At 41.2% G+C, this 19186-nt stretch overlaps 1 protein-coding gene across 5 annotated transcripts in view; it reads right to left on the bottom strand.

Moving 5' to 3' along the window:
* Positions 1-5846, bottom strand: part of elnb (elastin b) — a 57481-nt gene extending 51635 nt beyond the window's left edge. For all 5 annotated transcript variants that reach the window (XM_031797811.1, XM_031797814.1, XM_031797815.1 and 2 more), the window contains exon 1: positions 5562-5846. In XM_031797811.1, coding sequence (XP_031653671.1) covers positions 5562-5637 — 76 coding nt within the window. In that variant the 5' untranslated portion in view covers positions 5638-5846. The remainder of the gene's footprint in view (positions 1-5561) is intronic.
* Positions 5847-19186: the final 13340 nt, after the last annotated feature.

The raw sequence follows: 19186 nt of genomic DNA, 5'->3' as shown, positions 1-19186 counted from the left end.
ACCAAGGTCCTTCTCCCAGGATTGCTCAGTTTGTCCGGGCGGCCAGCTCTAGAAAGAGTCTTGGTGGTTCCAAACTTCTTCCATTTAAGAATGATGGAGTCCATTGTGGTCTTGGGGACCTTAAATGCTGCAGACATGTTTTGGTACCATTCGCCAGCTCTGTGCCTTAACACAATCCTGTCTCGGCGCGCTACGCACAATTCCTTAGACCTCATGGCTTGGTTTTTGCTCTGACATGCACTGTCAACTGTGCACTGTCAAATCATGTCCACTCTATTGAATTTACCACAGGTGGACTCCAATCAAGTTGTGTAAACATCTCAAGGATGATTAATGGAAACAGGATGCACCTGAGCTAAGTTTCGAGTCTCATAGCAAAGCATCTGAAAATGTATGTAAACAAGGTGTTTCTGTTTAGTTTTTTATAAATTAGCAAACATTTCTATGAACCTGTTTTAGCTTTGTCATTAGGGGGTATAGTGTGTAGATTGATGTGTTATTGAATCAATTTTAGAATAAGGCTGTAACGTAACAAAGTGTGGAAATGCTTATTCCTGTCATTGTCTTGAATAATGCTTGGTTGATGCCTATTGTATACCAAACAAATTTAAGGACTAGCACTTTAAGATTATACATAAGATACCTGTACAACAACACAGAGTTACACATGGAATGAGCAAAACATACAGTCAATAATACAGTAGAAAAAAAAGAAAACAAAGTCTATATACAGTGAGTGCAAATAAGGTCAAATAAGGGAGTTAAGGCAATAAATAGGCCATGGTGGCAAAGTAATTACAATATGGCAATTAAACACTGGAATGGTAGATGTGCAAAAGATGGATGTGCAAGTAGAGATACTGTTGTGCAAAAGGAGCAAAATAAATAAATACAGTATAGGAATGAGGTAGATAGATGGGCTGTTTTCAGATGGGCTATGAACAGGTGCAGTGATCTGTGAGCTGCTCTGACAGCTGGTTCTTAAAGCTAGTGAGGGAGATGGGAATCTCCAGCTTCAGTGATTTTTGCAGTTCGTTCCAGTCAGTGGCAGCAGAGAACTGGAAGGAAAGGCGACCAAAGGAGGAATTGGCTTTGGGGGTGATCTCAGACGATACAAAAGAGAGGTTGAACAGGCTAGTAATAGGGGTTGCAACAATTTTGGCAGATAATTTAAGAAAGAGAGGGTCCAGATTGTCTAGCCCGGCTGATTTGTAGGGGTCCAGATTGTGCAGCTCTTTCAGAACATCAGCTATCTGGATATGGGTGAAGGAGAAATGGTGGGGGCTTGGGCGGGTTGCTGTGGAGGGTGCCGGGCAGTTGACCGGGGTAGGGGTAGCCAGGTGGAGAGCATGGCCAGCCGTAGAGAAATGCTTATTGAAATTCTCAATTATAGTGGATTTGTCGGTTGTAACAGTGTTTCCTAGCCTCAGAGCAGTGGGTAGCTGGTAGCTGAGATGAGGTGCTCTTATTCTCCATGGACTTTACAGTGTCCCAGAACATTTTTGAGTTTAAAAAAGCTAGACTTTCCTAACTGTCTGTGTATATTGGTTCCTAACTTCCCTGAAAAGTTGCATATCACAGGGGCTATTCGATGCTAATGCAGAACGCCACAGGATGTTTTTGTGCTGGTCAAGGGCAGACAAGTCTGGAGTGAACCAGGGGCTATATCTATTCCTGGTTCTACATTTTTTGAATGGGGCATGCCTATTTAAGATGGTGAGGAAGGCACTTTTAAAGAATAACCAGGCATCCTCTACTGTCGGGATGAGGTCAATGTCATTCCAGGATACCCCGGCCAGGTCGATTAGAAAGGCTTGCTTGCAGAAGTGTTATAGGGAGCGTTTGACAGTGATGAGTGGTGGTCGTTTGCTCACAGACCCTGAGATCTTGGTTGAAAACAGCAGAGGTGTATTTGGAGGGTGAGTTAGTTAGGATGATATACTGTGTTATCTATGAGGTTCATTGATAAGTTGTGTGAGGTTGAGGGCATCAAGCTTAGATTGTAGGATGGCCGGGGTGTTACGCATGTCCCAGTTTAGGTCACCTAACAGCTCGAGCTCAGAAGATAGATGGGGGGCAATCAAATCACATATGGTGTTCAGGGCACAGCTGGGGGCAGAGGGTGGTCTATAGCAAGCGGCAACGGTGAGAGGCTTGTTTCTGGAAAGGTTCATTTTTACAAGTAGAAGCTCAAATTGTACAGACCTGGATAGTAAGACAGAACTATGCAGGTTATCTTTGCAGTAAATTGCAACACCGCCCCCTTTGGCAGTTCTATCTTGTCGGAAAATGTTATAGTTAGGAATGGAAATTTCAAGGTTTTTGGTGGTCTTCCTAAGCCAGGATTCAGACACGCCTAGGACATCCGGACTGGTGGAGTGTGCTAGGGCAGTGAATAAAACAAACTTAGGGAGGAGGCTTCTAATGTTAACATGCGTGAAACCAAGGCTTTTACGGTTGCAGAAGTCAACAAATGAGAGAGCCTGGGGGATGGGAGTGGAGGTAGACACTGCAGGGCCTGGATTAACCTCTACATCACCGGAGGAACAGAGGAGGAGTAGGATAAGGGTACGGCTAAAGGCTAACAGAACTGGGCGCCTAGTACATTCAGAACAGAGAGTAAAAGGAGCAGATTTCTGGGTACGGTAGAATATATTCAAGGCATAATGTACAGACAAAGGTATAGTAGGATGTGAATACAGTGGGGTTAAACCTGTGCATATAGTGATAATGAAAGAGATATTGTCTCTAGAAATAGCATTTAAACCAGGTGATGTCACTGCGTGTGTGGGGGGTGGAACTAAATTGTTAGCCGAGGCGTGTTGAGCAGTGCTAGAGGCTCTACGGTGAAATAAAACAATAGTTACAAACCAGAACAGCAATCGACACGGCATGGTGACGTTAGGGAAAGACATGCGTAGCCGGGTGATCATTCAAGTCCAGTGCGTGGCTTCAAGCAGCTAGCGGCACAGGGCTAGCAGGCTAACAGAAAGGCCTTAGAGAGATGACGCGACGGAGGGAAGTCTGTTGTGCCCCCCTCGTGCAGTTACATCAGCTACATCAGCAAATGGCAGCCGATACACAGTATATAGTGCACTACTTTTGATCAGAGTCCTTAGTGCACTGTAAAGGGAAGAGGGTGCCATTTGGGATGTAGGCTGTGAGTTTCAAATAATTTTGTTAACAGTATAGAGCTGGTCTTTTTTTAAACAATTTTTATTAAGAGCTGTCATTTTATTGTGAGGAACTGCAGTTTTATAATAATTTATTTATGTTTTGTCATCTGTTATATTATTGATTTTTACACTTTAGTCTTTTCCCTTTTCAGTCATTCATCAATGCCATGTTTCTTCACTGTTTCAGAGATATTAAGAAATGATGCATCTAGTTTTGGGAGAGTTGTGGTCTGTGTTCAAAGGAAACTGAACATGAGAAGGACATCTGTTTCTATCATTGGACTTGACCAAGAGCACGGTGGAGCGGAAAGGTATAGGTTGTTCCCCAAATGACAGCATATCCCTTATAAAGTGCACTATTTTGACCAGAGACTCCAGTGATATGTTCTGACATTGGACCTAACCAAGACCCCAGTGGGTTGGAAATGTACAGGAATTGTTGTGCATGTTGCTATAATCCACAGTGGGAGATTCAGTATCTGTGAAGTGGACAACATTACTCATTCCCTTCTGCCAAGAATCGTCTGTAAAAGAACACGACAGTTCTGTATGTTTCAACAGAACAGGACAGATTTCTCGCATCAGCATAGATGTAAGAGTCTTGTAGGGGCCCTATGCTGTATTGAGTATTTCTCTATCAATGGGGAACTCAATCATACAAACCTGAACCATGCTCTACAAATCTTTCCTTTCATTGAGTTACACTCCATATAAACTTAAGCCTGAACCACAAACCTCACTGTTATTTCACTGTTACCAAAGACCAGCAAGATTTGCCATTTTTCTTCAATCAGTGTGTAATGATAAAGTTGCATTTTCTATTCAACTTCTGTTCTCCTCCAACAGTAGCTGAATATACAGTATTTCCAGTTGGTTCCACAGTTCACACACCTTGGTGGAACATGTGAGATACTGATATTACGATCTTATTACATGCTTATTACAGTGTTAGAAACATAGTTATTACCCTCCACCCTTTGACCTCTCTCAGAGCTGTTTAAGTCCTGTGTTCCAGTGAGCGGAGAGATCATAGGAACCAGTAACCCTCAGCTGGCCTATCAAAACAAGCTAAACAAAACCCAAGAGCCAATCAGACAGCTCACTGTCTACCTATAGTATGGCATCGTGGGTAATTCTGAATTATGTAACTGCCTGTACTGTAGCGGAGCGGGGAGCAGAGTGGGGAGAGGAGTGGGACTCGAACTACAAGCCCCACTCCTAGAGGGAATACCAGCAGGTAAATACACTCAGCTCCACGGGCCGATTCTATGTCACTCCACAGAACAGTAGAGCTCCAGAATGTTGGACACTTTGAAAGACACTTTGAAATCTAAAAGATGTTGAGAACATTTTTAACAAATCTATCAAAATAGCATAATACATCAATACGTCTTGAGCAAATCAGTACAACGCTCAAAACTGAAAACACTTAAACTAAAAACACTTAAACACCCTTGACTCTACCAAGGATTAATGCTCAGCTTGGAGCATCATGTACCTTGTACTTGCGTACCAGGCTGGTGAACTATACAACCAAAATCCTGAGCAGGGGTTAAGGGCTATGGTTTCAGTGCCTTCGGCAGGGAGAGGAGGATTATGGTTTCAGGACTATGGTTTCAGTGCCTGCAGCAGGGAGAGCGTTTGGAGCGTGTACACCTGCACTGTGCTATAAAGAACCCTTTTCTAAGGTTCTATAAAGAACCATTCAAAAACAGGGTTCCGCTACAGTTACAACCGTTTTGGGGGCTATATAGAAGATCTTTTTATTGTTCTTTATAGAACATTCTCAAACTGAAAGGTTCTTTGTAGATCCTTTTGAAGAACCATACAGGGTTTTTTATTCTGGTCAACCATTTTATATTGTTAAAATTCCAAATGCGTTATTATTATGTTAATTTACTTGTTGAATAACGTGAGCTTTCTCAGGAACAGCTGGGGGTCCCTGTGGAAAGAATCAAGACCCACTGACCGATTTTGTCAACTGTTCACAAGACACAATTGACACAATTGACACAAGACACTGTCACTAGCCATAGCCATTCAAAATATGTAATTTCATACAGTAACACAACACATAAGATAAACTAGAATGACACTCCCAATCACGGTTTTACAAAAAGAGCTGTGCATAAACCACACCCCAAAATATTCTAATGTACCAACTCCCCTACATTTTAATTATCACTAAAAGAGCAAACAACCCTTTTGTGAACCGTAAAGAACCATTGAAGAGTTCAAAGGGTTCTTTGACTCATTATAATTGCACATAGAACAATCACCCTTACCAAAGAACCCTTGAGAAACCCTCCATTTTTTGTGTGTACAAGCTTAGAGGGGGACCTGAAACACAGGGGTGTCTATAAATAGATATCCATCCCGTCCTACCTCCTTGCAGTGAAGGTTTCCACAGAGACAGGAGCAGGAATCCATACAGGAACAACGCCACCGTCCCACTCGCCATCTCGCTCCCAAATGTCCCTCTCCTCTCCCAAACTCTTGATTCTATCCCCTTGTCAGAGCTCAGCCAACCAGAGAAAGAAGGAGGGGAATAAAAAGTAAGAGAGACAGAAAACAAAAGACAGAAAGGATGAAAAGGCAGGACAGTATGGAATTAATGAAGAGAGCAAGAGAAAGAAACACTGAGTTGAATAGATCACTTCATTGAACCAGCGGCTTTTCTCCCCCACAGACTGGTGGGGCTGCTTTTATTTGGTTGACTCCTGCCATAAAAACATGGTTGCCTAAAAGAGAGAGAGAGGGGGGGGTTAATTGAGAAAGAGGTGGAGAAAAAGAAAGAGATGAAGAGGAGAGAGAGAGAGATGAAGAGGGGGAGAGAGTCGGGTGAGTCCACCCCCTATCCCACCCCTCCCAAAAAAAGACAGAGTGGTGGAGGATGTAAAGAGAGAGAGATGGAGAGAGAAGGAAATTGAGAGAGAGTTGGGGGTCCACCCCCCATCCCACCCCACCAAAGGAAAATAAATGGGACAGTCTGCCAGATATTCTCATAGATTCCAAAATGATGTCATTTTGTTAAGTCAAGGGGAAGAGGTAACTAACTATACAGGCCTGATACGGCAATTACAGATGTGTGTTTTTTCTGCTGAATGTAACTGAAGAAAGACGGAAACTTTTCCGGAACATTATACAATACGGTATATCCATGGACAACTCTAGAACAGTGGAGTAAGTGGATACTGTGTTGATGACAAGTAGCACCAAGTAAAGACTGAGGAACCTCACCTGATCATCCCATTATCCTCTTTGCACACTCTTCTAGACCCACAGTTTGTTTGTGTGTGTGTGTGTGTGTGTGTGTGTGTGTGTGTGTGTGTGTGTGTGTGTGTGTGTGTGTGTGTGTGTGTGTGTGTGTGTGTGTGTGTGTGTGTGTGTGTGTGTGTGTGTGTGTGTGTGTATGCATGTGCATATTTTGTGCATGTGTTGGTGTATGTGTATAGAGGGGGTGGAGGGTCCTTGGCAGGCTTCCACTCAACACAGTCCTTTCCTGAGAAGAGCATGAAGTCATGTCACTAACGGGGGAAACTGAAATGTAAACTTGTTATTCATAGAAAGACGTAATTAAAGAATAGGAGATATATCAGCCAGAGAAATTAGCACTTCCTAGTACCATTCCTTTGAAAAAGTGACACACACACACACAATCACACAGACACACAGCAAATTGGCCAGTGTTGATTTTTCAGTGTAATAATTCTACTGTTGATTCAGGAGTTAAATTCACTCTGTAAGAGTGAAATTAACATTCAGTGGTATAAAATAACCTCCAGTGTTGGTGTTAATAGCTAGAGTTATTGTTTTACACTGTGGAAAGTAAAATAGTCCTATTTAATAGTCCAAAACCACGCCCATCATTATCACATTTCCCAGCATGCTCTACTGCAGGTCGATTTTTTTAAATATCTGCATTTTTGCATGTACTGTATATTGATATATTCATTAATCTTATGCTACACAAAGATATATAACATACATTCTGCTAATCTAATCCAATCAATTGGTTAGATTTATGTTTTTTCCGGTTTAAATGATTTAGGTAGTGTTTTTTAACCAAGTATCTTAATCCACACAGTCAATCTGAAGGTTGCGGGTGAATAAAAATGCCACCTGTTGGATATCCTATCCCAGGCTGGATTCCAATACACATACCCATTGCAAGCAAGCATAATGTGACTTGCAGACCTGATGTGGCCTGTCATCCAGGAGTTTCCTAACACCACTGTTTTAGGGTTAATCTAGGCCATTTACTATACTAATAATTAAGACCTTATGATATATGTAATGCATTGGCATAGGGTTTCATTTTAAATGATAACGTTCCCCTAGGTACCTACTTGGCAAAAGCACGGGCCTTTATAATGGAAATAATTCAACAAACATGTCTCTGGGTGTTAACAAATACAGTCATGGGTGTTAACTCAATTTACTCAAAAAGAAAAGGCACCCTGGGAAACATACAAATTAAACGTTACTCTCTAAATCAAGTGTTATGTTTCACACTGTAGGTGTGGCGTACTACTCCACAGTAAATCTATGCAAGCACCACAATTTAGTTCCTTTGAATACTTTAAGAGTTACATGGGGAACACTGCAACATAGTTCAATCTATAACACTTTCAAAAGTGTTATTTTAACACCAGAACAGTGGGACAGTATAGTGAAAACAGTGTGCATTTTACACTTTCAGAGTTAAATGGGGAACACTGCCACAGAGTTAAAGGTGCAATATGCAGATATTGCTCCACCATTTCCTGGTTGCAAAAATTATAGTAGTTTGCTTAATTTCAGTAAATGTAACAAGACATCAAAAAATCATTGTACCATCTAAACCGCTGTGAAAAATATTTTCAATAACGAAAAATATGTATATGCATAAAGAGCAAGTTAAATGTTTTTGTATCCATTAACATCTCTGTGCCTAAGCAATTTGAATGTCATCTCTTAAATGTGAGCCATGGTAATGATCTGAAGCTCGTGGGGATTTATCACCTGCCCTTTGCCTCCATATGTGCTCTTAACAAATTGTCTGACCTGCTGTCTAACTATTCTAAATCTGAATTATTAACAGTGGATGATCTTAATCTGGACAAGTTGACACCAACATCTGATAATCTGAAAGATATTTGTACGGAGCTAAATATAACTCAACTAAACTAACTCGCCTCAACTTGATTAAACACCCCGAAAAATTGACTCTCTTAGCTACTATTCTAACAAATGCTCCTCATAAGTTTACAGGCAATGGAATATTTGTTCCATTGCCATCATAAGAGACCTTAAACTGCCTTAAATCTCACTCACGAATTATTACAAATGAATATTATAGACATTTTAATGAGCAACATCTTTTGTCTTAGCTGGGGTTGAGTGACTGGTGGGTTATGTCTGTGGCAGTCCTTCAGACATTTCAGAAATAGATGTCTATCTATGCATGGTTAAAAAAGCAATATCAATATATTTATTGAATTGAGGATTCACCCCTTTGTGGCCCTAGCAGGTTTTGACAGCCTCTTGTACCAAACTAGAAATTTGTAGTGTAGACTAAAAGAAGGAAGGGAAGCGCTGCTAAGGTACACCATTTGATTTGAAGGAGTGGATACATAATTCATTGGACAACACCTAGTAAGCAATACTGTACACATTAAAAAGTGAAATACTGTAGATATGCTTTTAATAACAGCTGTTTACAATGATAGTCTCTGAAAATGTATCTCATTCCACTAGAGGGAGTCCTTTAGTCACCTCAAAACAGATTGTGGAGAATGATGCTCTAACAGACTCACATACTTTATTTTCAGTTCAACCATTTTGTCTATGATGTATTAAGTGCCTTGCTAAAGATCGACGCAAAACATATCCACAGGGGCTGATTTACTTGACCCCGTCTTACTAGAGCTCTCTGCCCCACTCATTGTTGAAACTTGAACCTGTATTTCTTATTTAACAATTGCTACTGATGTTATCCCTAAGATTTGACAAGCGGCAAATGTCCTCCCCCTAGATAAGGGCGGCGTTCCTTCTGACTTAGATAATTACCATCCAATATCCAAGTTATCTGTCAACTGTTCACAAGACAGAGACAAGATATTAGAATCCCTGACCAACTCCCAGCTAAGAACTTTAACTTCTAACTGTATTCTAAACATGCAACAATCTGGTTTTAGACCTGGACATAGATCTGTTTCAGCCACTACGCTTGTCTTAGATGATGTGTTAAACTGCCTAGATCATAAAAAATATTGTGCTGCCTTATGTATAGACCTTTCCAAGGCATTCGACACCGTTGACCATTCCCTACTCATTCAAAAACTGCCTGAAATGGGCCCGGATAAGGAGTCTTGCAAATGGTTTAAGAACTATTTGACAGGCAGGACACAATGTGTGCTTTCTGATGGTGTCAAGTCTAGTTTCCTCGATATTATGAAAGGCGAACCGCAGGGGTCCGTATTGGGACCTGTTCTCTTTACTGTTTATATAAATAATATTGGTCTATGATTTAAATCCTGCAATATCCATCTGTATTCACTCAATACAGTTGTGTATGCCATTGCACCGACTGTTGACCAAGCTATGTTATAGCTGAAAACTGATTTGTTACATTACAAAAAGCGCTTGTTGATATAAAACGTTTACTTAATGCAGGCGAAACTAAATATATGTTATTCTTTAAATTAGGGAAGAATGTCGATGGGCTACATTTTCACTTATAAATATCTGGCCGTTTGGATTGATACAGATCTAACGTTTAAAAAGCATACCGATGAGCTAGTTAAAAAGCTAAGATTTAAAGTGGGCTTCTTTTTTAGGAATAGATTTTGCTTCTCCATGAACAGCAGGAAGCAGCTTGTAACGTCAACTTTCCTGCAAGTTCTTGACTATGGTGACACCATTTACCAGAATGCAGCAGCCACTACTCTTAAACCTTTGGCAGCCGTCTACCATAGCACCCTTCACTTTATTACAGGTGACAGTTTTAATACTCCTCGCTGCATCCTGTATCAGAAGGTTAGCTAGACCTCACTAAAATCCTGTAGATAACTTCATTGCTCAATTCTTGTTTACAAAGTTCTGCTCCACAAGCATCCATCATACCTCACTTCCCTGTTGAAGTATTGTCACGACTCCTGCCAAAGGTGGCTCCCCTTCCTATTCGGGTGGCGCTCGGCGGTCGTCGTCACCAGCCTACTATCTGCCACTGATCCCTTTTTTCCCCTTTTCTGTTTATTGGTTTCACCTGTGTCTAGTTTAGGCTGATTGGTTGGGCTTTATTTACCAGCCGGCCCGCCTGCTGGTTGTGCTGGATTATTTCGATGCACATGCGTACACGGCTCTATGTCACGGTTGTCCGTGTGTTTGGGTTTTTGCTGGACTGTTTAAGTCCCCCGTGTTTAGGGCATTTGGTTTGGTTGCCATCTGTTCACCGTTGTGGTGCATTAAAAGTGAACGCTACCCTGAACTCTCTGCTTCCTGCGCCTGACTTCTTCCCCACTACACCCCAGGCGTTACAGAATCCCACACCTTAAAAATGGAGTCAGCAGGAGCAGCTGCCAACCCTCTCCCATCGATGGAGGAACGTGTCCTCCACCATACCATACATTAGCTCAACCGTCCCGTGGAAGGGACACCGAAGAAGTTTTAATGTCCCGTAAAATGTATTTCAAATACATGTAGATAGATTTACATCGTTGCTCAAATGCATGTAATGCCTGACAATATTCCAGAAATGTATGGATAATGACATCAAGTCTACACAAGGTGGCCAAAGTGGTTTCTTAATTCGGCTTCATAAGAGCAAATTTTTTGGAACAACAAGCCAAAACTTGTTTTGTGATATCATTTGAATGGTGATGGTGAGTAAAAAGGAGCAAGTTTGATTTGACCAAACGTTTACATTCTATCATCAAGAGCACTTGTTCAAAAAACTAGTTTTCCCATCTCACGTGCAAAAAAAAAATTGCTATAAGGTTTCTGTACCAAATATTAAGTTCTGCTTTTCTGATGTATCAAATACTTACGTCATGCAATAAAATGCTAATTAATTACTTTAAAATCATACAATGTGATTTTCAGGATTTTTGTTTTAGATTCTGTCTCTCACAGTAGAAGTGTACCTATGATAAACAATTACAGACCTCTACATGCTTTGTAAGTAGGAAAACCTGAAAAAATCGGCAGTGTATCAAATACTTGTTCTCCCCACTGTATATTAAAACAACATTTGGTTACGATTTTGTTTGCTTTGATCGTTTTGAACAGGTTTTCTTTTGGCTGTTCGTGAATGCAAATGTTTTTCTTGAGGCAAGTTGAATTTCAGGAACCTAAATTTACGCCCCTTCGTTAATGGTACTACCCTAGTAGGAGTGGGAACATTAAGTGTTTGTTGTCATTCAAAGAGCGGGGAGTAGTTTTAATGCACATTTAAAAATATATATATTTTTTATTTTTATTGAGAAATACTGCACCTTAACTAGATGTAAAATTGAGCTACTAAGACCTCATCGGCAAAAACGTAAAATAATTCTGACTATTTTGAGGAAATGTTTCTGGCTTTGTTGTTGCTATGATGGCTCAAGAGGGACCAACGACAGCAATATTGCTGAAAAAAAATAAAGTTAAAGTTCTTTATAGGGAGTATGAGAGCACAGACGGTCGCTTCGCCTAGCCTAGTTCTGCTAGGAGCAAACCGAAACTATGTATGCGGACACCTCAGAAGTCTTGGAGACTTGATCAGGCTGACACTGTTGGCTCTGAGACCCGTCTGAAACAACTTTACTAGTTTTGTGTGGTGTGTGTGTGTGTGTGTGTGTGTGTGTGTGTGTGTGTGTGTGTGTGTGTGTGTGTGTGTGTGTGTGTGTGTGTGTGTGTGTAAAGAACTACCTGAGCTCCCATAATTGGGCTTGAAAGTATAGATTTTATTACCCCTTTTTCAAATTAGGTCGTATGCTTTAATGGAGTAGCATAGTTATGCAGTGAAATAAGACCAGAATAATAGAGAGAAAAAAGAATTAGGGGAAAAATAAAATATATACTTATGGAACGGTATGCATTTTTCCTTCTCTCAGGTGATACATGCAGCAGTGTAGAAAGGGGTCAGACAGGGAGATGAAACACTACTCTAACTCTGCCTCTCAGACGTGTAATAAGAAACAAGAGAGGAGAGTCAGTGGTAGTGGTGGCAGAGGACTTGGCCCACTGGGAAATTACCAGGACAGTTTTTAGTGCCTCTGAGGGGAAAACAGCAATGAGCTGTGGTAAATATCAGAAACCTTATTTGGTTCGCACCTTTCATACAAAATGTGGGTGCTGTGACCTTTTGAGAAGATTTATGAGCCAGCACTGCAGGCATCTGTCCAACAGTACAGGAAAAGTGAGAGGGGAATCTGTGAGAGGGGAATCTGACCCATTTACTCCATTTGACAGCTAGAGAGGGAAGAGCTGATCCCTCTGATATAGATATGCTTCTCTTGACTCCTATCCAAACCAAACAAACAGACCGACACACATCCACCTGCCCACACCCATATTCATGCATGCCTGTGTGCACACACACACACGCACACTTACACACCCCATGCCTGCCCAGTACCCTATGTTGAGTGATGCCTGTGCCAGCTCAGAGAGGCGTATTGGTGCTATGTATAAAGCTACCGATTGAGTCCTGCCTGTTTCAGTTTACCTAACGTCTACCTAGCATTTACCCAACGTCTGCTGCCTTTATAAGGACCTGTGGAGAGCAATGCTCTGTGCTGCTCTCCCTTGCTCAGTCTACCCACTCCAGCCTGGTACCCCTGAAAGGAGAGAGAGAGAAATAAAAAGTCAAATCTGAGCAAGGTCACACACACACACACTCCTCTGATAATCTGGCACGAGTGAGCCCTGTTATTTCTCAGCATGAAGGTCTGGTTCTAGGTCGGTATTGGCTTTCAGTGTCGACCCTCGCCAAAGCATTACACACCCCTATCCTCACCCAGACCTCCACCCTCTCCATGCTTCAGACAGGTGTCTGGACCAAAACATACTGTTGGTCTCCATGGAAACTAATCAGACAGAATGGATGTTGGTTAGGAGATTTTGTTGTCATTTATATTTCTACCTGTTCTGACTGTGGTTTACGTCATCATTCTGACTTTCTGGAAAATGGTAAGAAGTGTTTTACCCTCATTAAAAATGCTTTAATGAAGGTTGTTGACCGATTCCACTCTGTCTGTGTGTGTGTGTGTGCGTGCGTGTGGGTCCCCACAAGGATAGTAAAACAAGGAAAATGCTCCCATTTCCCACATCCCCATGAGGACAAAGGCTATTTTAAGCTTAGGGGTTAGGTTTAGTGTTAGGTTTGCAATTGGGGTTAGGGTTAGGTTAGGGTAAGGTTTAGGGTCAGGTTTAAGGGACATTTAGAATGTAAATAAGTTTTAGGTCCCCACAAAGATAGAATAAAAAACTATTTGCATGTGTGTGTGTGTGTGTGTTGAGTGCCTGTGCCAGGGCAGGAGAAATGTGAGGACTGGGTGTGTATTTGGTTCATTAGACTGCTGTAATAACACAGGCTGTGATGTGTGTATGAGGTCAGCTCTAAGGATTCTCCTCTCTGCAGGGCTGAGATGGAGACAGACGTGGGAGTGAAAACATTCAAGGTATGACAATGGACAATCAAGTCTTATTTTTCTCTCCTCTGCAATACCTCTAATGTACATTTACCTGTTATTTAAGAGTATCTGTTATTCAGTGAAGAGTAAATTACTCTATATTACATTCCAAATCCCATGGGGGCACAAAGCAGGGACAATAGAGTAGAGAGGATAAATACTTGTCTAAATGAAACGTGTCACTAATGAACACCATAATCTCACCTAATAATGGGGATTAGAAGAAGAGTGGATGACCACTCAGCATAGCTCACAGAAAAGGAGAACAAAAATGCATTTGCCACACGCTGTCACGTTCTGACCTTAGTTCTTTTGTTATGTCTTTGTTTTAGTATGGTCAGGGCGTGAGTAGGGTGGGTTGTCTATGTTCTTTTTTCTATGATTTGGGATTTCTGTGTTTGGCCTGGTATGGTTCTCAATTAGAGGCCGTTGTCAATCGTTGTCCCTGATTGAGAACCATACTTAGGTAGCCTGGTTTCACTTTTGAGTGGTGGGTGCTTATTTCCTGTTTAGTGTTTTTGTCATTCACCTTACGGGACTGTTCGTTTGTTATTTATTGTATTGTTCAGTGTTCTTGTACTTCATTAAACGCTATGAACACTTACCACGCTGCACCTTGGTCCTCCTCTCTTTCTCCCAACAACGAACGTTACACACACACACACACACACGCACACACACACACCCACACGCATACTACTGATGTGAGCTCACCTTTGTCAAATAGTACCTATATCCTTAGAGACAAGGTCGGCAAGGCAACAGACTCCCCTGATCTCATGGCAACTGCAAATACCAATGTATGTAGAACTTCTTCTTCTTTTTCTCTGCTCCAGTTGTTAAAGTATGACAAAGTTCATTGTCTTCATCATGACTTTATTTCACAATCACTTTCTCCCTGGAGAAACTAAAGGGGAACATTATGAGGAAATATTGTCGGTTACACCCCCCGCCTTATCAAATGATGTTCAAAGCCTGCCATTTCTTAGTAGTAATTTTCCTACCATTATTTTAGAGTTATGGTTTGATTTTAATATCAAGGAAAAGTTATACAAAGTCAGGGGGATATCCCTGACTGAAACTATCTGACATCGTTTTAATGATGAAGTTAGTTAGATAACGTTAGTATCTCAGGCCCTTTTACCCAGACCATGTTACCTAATAATAAAACATTAGTCAATGTTGCAGGTATTGTATTGCTCATGTAAACCTCATGCATTGCATGAGGCTTTCAGGTATTTCCACCCTCCACAGTGATTGAACTGACGCAAAGCCAAACCCCCACCCCATGCCCAGCTGCAGGCATTTATTTAAGTAATAATTACCAAGAAGCTGATATTTGAAGGATATATTGGCACGGGTGTTGTTTTTATTTAAAAAATGCATTTAACTTTAACTTAAGTTATTTACAATGACAGCCTACCCCGGCCAAACTTGGACAACGCTGGGCCAATTGTGCGCCGCCCTATGGGACTCCCAATCACAGCCGGATGTGATGCAGCCTGGATTCAAACCAGGGACTGAGGTGACCCTCTGGCACTGAGACGCAGTGCCTTAGACCGCTGCGCCACTTGTTAGGCCCAAGACGAAGTGCAGCCAGAATAACAGCAAAGTACCTGCATTTGCATAAACTGTTTTCTAGTGACATTTATTTGCATACATCAATAACAATAAGCTGATGAGACGCGATTTCGCCTGGCATAGAAAATGTGCTTACTTGTCAGGACACTGTTGTTCAGAGGAGCTTTCCAACAACACATATACAGTAACACAATCACTTCAAATTGAAGCTGGAAAGACTGAAAATTAGCTGCGTTTTGTTATATTTTTTTTCAAATTACATTTTTTTTTTTATATAAAAATGATGGCAGCTGAATCGTGATTTAAACTGGTTGAGAAACGTTGCCTGCCTGTCTGTCTCGTCCCGACTCACGACACGTTCATTACTATGGGACAGCAGGAGATCGAATTTGAAAATTGAAACAATGTTGCAAATGTCAGACAGACAGCAAGGTTTATACAAATCTCCGCTGTTGAAAACTAAATGTTAGTGTAAAAGAATGAGATAATGTCTGGATGCTTTTTATAATGGAGATCAAGTTTATACGTTGCTTGGCTGGGCTGATGAGACAGTGGATTGCGCAGTCAGATGGAATAGAGTAAATAGGCATTTCAACATCATAGATTTAGCCGGTGGCAACCGGCTTGAATGCGGTTTTAACCAATCAGCATTCAGGATTAGACCCACCTGTTGTATAGTATTGGTATCATTCTAAAGTATGTCATACAAGAAACTCCAACCTATATATAGCTCATCAACACATCACAAGTCACACAGGGGTCAGGCCTGTAACATGTAACAGACATGTTCTATATCTCTCTCTGTTCTCTAGGTGTAGGCATTTCCATATCAGGCATGACACAGCTCCAGGGTTGCTCGTAGGATGTAGGATACAATGTAATCTAGAAAACCCAACCCTTATGTATAGCTCATCAGCACATCACAAGTGACATAGGGGTCAGTCATGTAACATGTCTTAATTATTTTATATCCATCTCTCTGATCTATATACCCCCTAACCCCTGACATGTGATAGAAAGTCATCCTCCACACAGGACAGGAGCTCTTAGTTGAGAACAGTGAGGATGAGACGCTCCCCGTCATCACCGTAACGTCAGGACTGTAACATCTCATCTGGACATAATTTAGGCTCTGTAATCATCCCGTTCCCCTGCTGACATCACCATTAGACCAATTATACCGCAGGCTCATCTTTCCTGTGTCTGATCAGAGACCGTTTAGACTTCCTAGATCAGTGGTTACCAACCAGTCGATCTTCAAGGCATTCCGAGTCGATCACCAAACATTTCTGTAGAATATCTAACGACAAAGCCTTGCGCTGCTATTTTTTGCAAACCGGGTAGGCAACGTGTTCCCATTTTGAACCATTTAATTTGTCTGAAGGGACAGATTCCGCCTCCCGGTGAACCAGGAGAGCTAAATCAAGTGTGCCTACCGCGCTGGCCAATCTCATAGCTAAAAATCATTGTGTCAACAGCTTCCATGACCCCACAGCAAAGTGTGATACTAGCCTATGTGAGATTTCACAACTTTTAAAACCATGACCGGAGAGAGATTGTCAAAGAATACTGCAAAGAGTAAGTTCATGTTTAAGTTTTATTCAGCACTGCCAACACTGTGTTTATTCAACACTTCTCCAAAACATATGATGCACTTCTCCCTACTTCCACTCATGCTACAACAAGCACTGCAGCTGCAATGAATGAGTAGCCAAGTGTATTGACAGGCCTGCCTTTTTATTCTTTGCAGCTCATTGTGTCTATTTTAATATCTAGGAATATTTCACTTCATCTGTTCATAGGAACAACATGCATTTGTGGCCCTCTCTCTGGTCAGTCTCACAGGAGGAAGGAAGAGAGCAGGGACTGTGAGAGGCAGACCCTCTGCTGCTCTCTCTCTCTCCCTCCCTTCGCTGAGACTGACCGTCAAATACAGGTACCATTTGGTACAGTAAATTAAAAACATAATTCTTAGCTAATTATTTCAATTTATGCTCAGATATGCCTTGCAAGTGATACTGATAAATGTTTTTATCAAAGCTTGAGTTTTGAAATATAATATGGTCTGAGAAAGAACAACATTGGCAGGCCAAGCATATAGCCAATATGCTGTGATTATGTATTAGGCCTACAGCACAAACCTCATTCCTACAAAACTGTTTTTAGCATTAGGCTTAAACGTGGTAAGTCATGTTGGGAAAAAAAATTCAGAGCAGTAGATCTCAGCTTGCTTTTTGACTCCGAAAGTGATCATGACTCAGAACAAGATGGTGACCACTCCTATGAGTTTCCGTGAGTTACTATTCTGAGTACACTGATTGGTCACAGTCTGCCAAATGAAGGCTTGGAATGATGAATGAAAGGAATTTTAATGTCCTCCAGAATAATGGAGGACATACTATTTACCAACCTTCAATCAATTGTTTATATAGGTCGTATTCAAGAAAACGTCACAATACAATGCAGAGCGTTCGATTTGACTGCTGGGGGGCAAGAAGACCCCCAGCTCTGTTAAAACCATTAACAATCCCGTTTTCAAAGGGATTGTTAAATAAATGTTATAACTATTTGGTTTAAATATCATCACCTCTTGAAGAGCATAGTCAGAACTACACATTTCCGATTATTCCACATTTAGCTCTATCATCAGAGTTTTACAGCAAATAACTGAGAAATACTGTACTTTATTAATGCGACTTTTTATTGATAACGACCTATTGCTGAGTGTGGATTCTATAAATCAACCCCCAAAAGTAACCCTCCCCATTGGCCTTCCAAAACCCTCATGCACCCAGAAAAAGACACACCCATGTACGCAGCACCTAACACAAGTTATTGGGACCCTTGCTAAAGATGGAGCAAAAAACACTGTATGAAATATATAATACATATTCTGAGCTATATTGTATGCTACATTTTTTTTTTTGAAGTATATTATTTTATACAACATTTTCTCAGAGAAAGAGATTTTGTTGAACAAGTTTTTATTTTTCTCAAAATGATAGGGCACCCATGTTTTCAATATCCTTTGTCTGAGTTTATGGACTGCCCACTTCAATTCAAACCACAGGTTTTCAAGGGGGTTCAAATCCAGAGACTGAGATGGCCATTGCAAAATGTTGATATTGTGGTCAATTATCCATTTCTTTGTGGATTTTTATGTTTGTTGGGGCTATTTACTTGCTGGAATATCCACTTGTGGCAAAGTTTCAGCCTCCTAGCAAAGGCAACCAGGTTTTTGGCTAAAATGTCCTGGTACTGGGTAAAGTTTGTGATGCTGTTGACCTTTCTGCTTACGCATCCTTATTTAGATGCCAAAGCCACCACTGGTGTCGTGGCCAAAGAGTTCTATTTTCATGTCGTCCAACAAAAGTAAATGCTGGGAGTTTGCTAAACCGCATGAGAACTTAGATTGTAACCGGTGTTATGGTCAGATTACATGAAAATAGAGCTCGCTCTCTCTCTCTCTCTCTGGCTCACTCTTTTTCTCTCTCATTCTCTCCCTATCTCTACAAGACTGCAGCAAAGAGTTGTCATTTCTCCCTCTGGCTCTAACATTGAAATCCAAAACAGATATTGGTTGAGAACTAATAGCTTTTCAGAGCCAACCTGCAGTCCCAGCTGAAGCCATTTACTAATCTTTAATAATGTTTAGTTTATGTGGGATGGAGAGCAGCCAGTCAGATAAGAGAGCTGGTGCTCCCTGAGAGAGCAATGACCTGCTGTCTGACCACGTTAATAACAGCACGCTGACGCAACTGGATGGAAACA

This window comes from Oncorhynchus kisutch, linkage group LG19, assembly GCF_002021735.2.
Source record: "Oncorhynchus kisutch isolate 150728-3 linkage group LG19, Okis_V2, whole genome shotgun sequence".
In the NCBI taxonomy this organism is placed as follows: domain Eukaryota; kingdom Metazoa; phylum Chordata; class Actinopteri; order Salmoniformes; family Salmonidae; genus Oncorhynchus; species Oncorhynchus kisutch.
The sequence above is the reverse complement of the archived record's forward strand: the minus strand, read 5'-3'. Positions and strand labels throughout refer to the sequence as shown.